The sequence below is a fragment of the Vicia villosa genome, linkage group LG5 (assembly GCF_029867415.1).
Source record: "Vicia villosa cultivar HV-30 ecotype Madison, WI linkage group LG5, Vvil1.0, whole genome shotgun sequence".
NCBI classification, from domain to species: Eukaryota; Viridiplantae; Streptophyta; class Magnoliopsida; order Fabales; family Fabaceae; genus Vicia; species Vicia villosa.
In genome coordinates, this window is record NC_081184.1 from 117,799,607 (window position 1) to 117,805,285 (window position 5,679).

General features: G+C 35.6%; 1 protein-coding gene across 1 annotated transcript; it reads right to left on the reverse strand.

Moving 5' to 3' along the window:
• Positions 1 to 355: 355 nt before the first annotated feature.
• Positions 356 to 5,196, reverse strand: LOC131602170 (uncharacterized). Its single transcript, XM_058874189.1, has 3 exons — positions 3,716 to 5,196; positions 2,176 to 2,521; positions 356 to 778 (listed from the first exon to the last, which is right to left on the reverse strand). Exons 1-3 carry the CDS (start codon positions 4,804 to 4,806, stop codon positions 518 to 520), a joined length of 1,698 nt encoding a protein of 565 aa, XP_058730172.1. The 5' UTR covers positions 4,807 to 5,196; the 3' UTR covers positions 356 to 517.
• Positions 5,197 to 5,679: the final 483 nt, after the last annotated feature.

Genomic DNA, 5,679 nt, shown 5'->3' on the forward strand with positions numbered 1-5,679 from the left:
ATTCTGGTTGTAATTGCAATACACATGGCCACTGCATATCATTCAATCATCACCAAAATCAATTGAAGTTTTATTATAAGAAAACATTTATGAAGCCCCAACAACTCAACATATTTGGCAATCATAAAACTGTACAATTCAACCACTGCACGCATATATAAATGCTATTGAAAGGGAACAGAGCAACTTTCTTTGTTGACTACGACTCCTCTCTCTGCATCATTACTCATATACTAGTATGATTTTGCTTAGTCCTCCAATAATAATATTTTATTAGCACTGTAAACTTGTGCTTCTTTCCCCTATAAAAAATACACATGATACAGGCTACACTAAATAAAAACTGAATTCAAACTTCCAAAGTAACTAAAAAATTTACCCTATGTGAAAACTGTTAAAAAAAATTATAGAAGAAACATTCAAAAGTGTATGCACAACAAGTTTACAGACAATTCTAACTCCACATTGTCCACAAAATAGCAATCCAAGGATTCAAAATTTGAATCCTAGGAATTATTTATACACCTAGAGTTCTTGTAATGTTAGATTGTCTCATACTTCTACTTATGGGTAAGTGAACGTAAACCTCGTGAACGTCTTGTTTACAAACCTCTCCTCTGTCTCTGTCTATTGCGTAGCAGACATATATTGTATCGATTACAATGTCGAGCACATGCACCAGGAAACCCAGGACTATTATCAGTAGAAGCCATGCTGCCGCTGCCACAAAATATGCATCAGACTCGAGATTGGTTGCAGCTTTTAAGATAACACAGGCCTGGAAAAACAAACCAACAACAATTACTTAAATAGGCATAATATGATGATACCAACTCAACTAATGAACTGGCATACTTCTTTTCTCACTGTCCCCGAAAAGTCTAACAAGGGGTTTCTCTGACTTAAAAAGGATCATGTCATTTTTAAGAAATTATAAGCCATGAGTTTTATCAGAAAATGAAGTTTCAGTTTCAGTTAATTCTCCAGTAATCTCCTCGCCTCTAACAAATGCTATGAGAGGAAACATAAATTAACCATGCTTTATGACCTTGGTAGTTAAAATCCCGATTTAAATGGTAAAATCCCACAATTAATCCTATTTTGGTGGAATTGGGCGGAATCTCCCATGTTAATAGTTGAATCATATAATCTATGATCTTTGAAACGTTTATGCGATTATGATTGTGAATAAAATTAAAATTTATATAAGTATTTGAAGTGAGATTTAAGGTTTTAATTATCTTACTTGTAAGCTATGCTTATGATTAGTGTTCTCATACCACGATTTTTCATTTCAAAGATCATGAATTAAAATTTACACAACGATGCCACGATTTTGCGTAAATCTCGATTTTAACTACCTATTTATGACTGCCAATTAAAATTCTACAGAAGTCAACTGGAGTATATGTTGCAAGTTGCCTATCAATAGTCAACACTCACGGGTTAGAGCTATGCTAATTATATCATACTTCGAGTCTCTACTTGAAACATCTTGCTTCAACTCTTGCTTGTTCAACCAAAAACTACACCATTTCCCTTCACTTCACACAATATAGTTCCAAGTTTTAATCTAATCTATTTAGATCAAAATCAATCCACTACTTCACCAATTTGTTTCACTGAGGATCAAGCTGTGAAAAAGCTAGAAAAACTCGTGAATCAAGCCGGTTTGGTAAGCTTCCTAAGGCTTCCCTCAAGCTTATCATTTTGATTGTTATAGATTCTTAATTTTGTAATTTAAATTGCTCATCTGAATTGAAACTAATACTTTGTTGTTTTACAAATGTTGGTTTAAGCTTTACAGTGATTACTTAAACTTAAAATTGTCTTAATGAAATATCAGAAATGAGGCTTGAGAGATAACCCTCCTATAACCGCCTCCTTCTCAGCGCAAAACAAAGAAACCTAAAATGGCCATGATTTATTGCTGGCAATCGAAAAATATAGAGAAGCTAATGGAAGGATATTTTTAAGTTGTCTGTCAATACTCAATATTCAACAATCACAAGTTAGGCTTAGAGCTATATATACTTCCTCATACTTTAAGAGGATTTGTTGAAATTAATGCTTACACTAAGCACTTGCACATTGTGGTAAATCTCTAACTTACACAATGGTAAATCTATAATGCAAAGCACAAGTATTATAAAGAGAAATGTTAAAGCCACGTACCACAATTGTGTATATTGCTGATAGGACAAAAACAATTCCAACCAGGAGGCGGGATGATATGGTCTCCACAAAAACAGCAGAGAGAAGGTTACGTCTAAGAAGTTCATATGTCATCCTTGCTGATGAGCAGTAAGCTTCACCGGTTATTGCAGCAAAGTTGATGGTAAACTTATTGAGAAAATCGACAGCTGTCAGTAAGGCATTTACACAGCACCTTAAAACAATGTTCACTAGCCCAGGAGTCCCTTCTTGTCTTGCATTATCAACCACAGAGCGCACCACTCGAACAACAAAGATAAGCAATCCCGACAAACATACTGTTCCAGAGGAAGGACCAAAAGCATTTCTGCCAGTCAAATTCTCAAAGTTAATGTCTCTCTAAATGCAAAACAGTCATTCAACTAGTCTTGATACCTATTTTCATCAGTTTCCTATCTTCCATTCAAGGAATAAGCTATGGGGAGTGAATAAAGTCAGAAGCAACAACACACATCAGTGATATCACAGATAAAGGCTCATTGCTCTTTCAAACCATCAAAATTTCACAAGCAACTAATTTCACCATTTGATTTATCGGTATATATAGTATATATACGAACTGAAAATGGAACCATAGAAATATTCTCAAACTAAGTATTCCAACAATGGAAAAGAATTAATGTAATACACTTTGATCTATAAACAACAACATACTGGAGTCAAATAAAAACATGAAGTTATGGTAAAACACTTGAACCAACTATTCTCACACAGAGTAGTCAATCCCGAATAGCAGCGCAGAGCGGCCGATTCCAAATGGGATAGTGGGATAGCGCATAGCGAGATGATTGCTTTTTGATAATTTTTTGGACAAATTACATGAATAATAATTATAAACATATGAAGTGCAGAGGGAAGAACGAAACGAACTGCAGAGAGAGATGAGGGAGGAACTTGTGATTTTTCTTTGGAAAAACGGGAGTGCAGAATGTCGGTAAAGGAAGGTTAGAGTTGAGTCTCAACTCAAATTTGATTGAAAAATCCAAAATTACCCTTAAAGTGTTTTAAATTTAAGGGGTAATTTCGGTTTTTCGGAGGAGAAAAGGACTAGTGGAACAGAAACTTCTTCGGGCCGGGAACCACTCCGCTCCCGCTACCTGCTATTTACCCTATAGCGGTTGCTATAGTGTTCTGCACCACTAAGGCTCTTCCCATAGCGTCCGGCCCTCGCTCCGCTCCGCTATAGCGCTGCTATTGACTACTCTGTTCTCACACTAGGTTTTACAGATACTATGAAATACACATCATAAGGGAATTAGAAGATATTTTAATGCTTGTACTATGAAAGAAAACCATGATTCCTTGCTTATCTACCTACCATTGAGAGAATATATTACTACCCTTGCAAGAGGACACCTAAAAATCTTGTGAATTGTATTCTATCATTAATCAGTCATCACTCGTATCATGTAAAATAAACTAATATGTAGTCATACTCAGAGTGAAATGAAACATAATGTCTTTAAAAGAAATAACAAAGACAAAGAAAAGAGAAATAAACCTGAGTGAAGTTCTAATGCTCTTTGTAGGAACCTCCAAATCCTTGGAGAAATACCACCGAGCAATAGTCCCACTAATGACATAAACCTGAGCTTCAAGCATAGCTGCTGCTGACCACAACATAGTAAGTATCGCCAATGCAAAATAAGCCGGCACCCAAGAATCCTCCTTCCAAACACAACCATATCCACTACGCAATTTCTTAGGCACAACCTCACCATTATACTTAGCAAACACCAAAAACACCACAATAGGCACATAATACACAAAAAGCCCAATTGTCAAACAAGGAAGCACCCCAAACAAACCCATGTTCCAAGAAAGCGCATCAGAGGCAACCCCAATTATACTCACAGTAAGCTCCACACGGTGCCAATTCACAACAAGGATCCACACAATCACACCAATCACCAAAAAAACAAAACCCAACACCAAAATTCTATACACCAGAGGAAAAGCATCACTACAAGAGCTTTTGATAGCGCAAGCAACAAACCAGTAAACATTAAGGAAAATCGGGATGACAATAAAGAACGGAATCGAAGCGTAGACAAGGTGTTTGGTGTAATGCTTGAGCAAAAGAAGAAGCGACCAGCACATGGGTAGGCTTATAACAAAAGTGATAACAAGCGTCCATGTTAAATCCTTCACAAAAGGCGAAGACGAAGAGCGAAAACTGGTGGAAGAGGTTGATGAAACTGAAACTGAAAGGGAAGGGTTGATGATACTGCATGAGGTGGTGTTAGAATCATAGGTATAAGAAGAGATTGCTGAGAAGTTGTTTCTATGGACGATTGAGAAGATTCCGAAAGCGAAAGTGGAGAGAACGAAGATGAGGAAGAGGATAAGAAAAGGAAGGTCTTTGAAGGAACGAGGACCGTGATTGTATGAGATGTGAAGATACTGTTGATTGGAGTCAGATTCTTGTTGGGAATCATGGTTTTCTAATGATGGGTATGTTGAAATTGGGGTTTTGGGTAAGAAAGGTTGTGATAAGAAAGATGAAGAAGGTGAAGAGTCGTGAAGAGATGAATTATTATTATTATTATTATTATTATTATTATTATTACCTTTGTTGTTGGGATCATCCATGGTTGTTGTCTTAGGTGAGAGAGAACAAGAGTTTGATGTTTTAGAGTTGTTTGAATGTTTGAATGGTTGCTGGCTGAGTGATGGGTTTTGGTGGTTGGATTTGGACTAAAAATATTTCAATCCAGAGTGGCTGGGTTGGGTGGGTAATAAAAAAATGATAGAGAGGAGAATCTTCCAGTGAATTTTTTTGAAAAGAAAATGGTTTTGTGGGAGTTTGGAGATCGATGATGAGAAATGACAGCGAATTTGTGTATGAATCTGGTTGGGCAGACAAAGGTGGTGCTAGTTTTGTTAGACACTGAATCAAAGTGAATGACAGCAATTTTGTGTGTGAATTCAATGGTTTGGAAGAGTACAGTCGGATCGAGAGTTTGTCATGACGGAGTATTTTACGTTTTCATAAATTGATTAACCAAATAAATTTAAATCGGGATTAATATTTATATTTTAATTTATATTTATGTAAAAATTGTATAGAGGTGGAAAAATTAATTAAATTACAATCTAAATCAAATTAAATTGAAAAATAATCAAATGTTTTTTTTTTTAAAATCGAACCAATAAAAACTGAGGTGGTTTGATTTGATTCTCAATTTTAATTTTTAGAAACTGACAAATCGATGAACCGAATCAATAGCTATAATTATAATTATGTTCTAAATATTTTATTTCACTCATCATTAAGTCCTAAATTTGAATTGGTTCAACCATTCTTCGTCTTTGTTTAAGCTCTATTTCTTTCAGCAAAAAATACAGGTAGAACCAAACTCAAAACATAGAAAAGTAGAAATCATAAGTCACAAATACTTGCTCTCATCGAATTGGTGCTCTCGCTGTCTGTCACTCCTGATGCTCTCTACTGTTGCTCTTATA

What these genes read in the sequence shown, in the direction of transcription:
- LOC131602170 (XM_058874189.1), bottom strand. Translation starts at nt 4,806, where the DNA reads ATGGATGATCCCAACAACAAAGGTAATAATAATAATAATAATAATAAT. An exon ending in AGCATTAGAACTTCACTCAG is followed by an intron (nt 2,522 to 3,715) that starts GTTTATTTCTCT and finishes TTTGACTGGCAG; the next exon opens with AAATGCTTTTGGTCCTTCCT. An exon ending in CAGCAATATACACAATTGTG is followed by an intron (nt 779 to 2,175) that starts GTACGTGGCTTT and finishes TTGTTTTTCCAG; the next exon opens with GCCTGTGTTATCTTAAAAGC.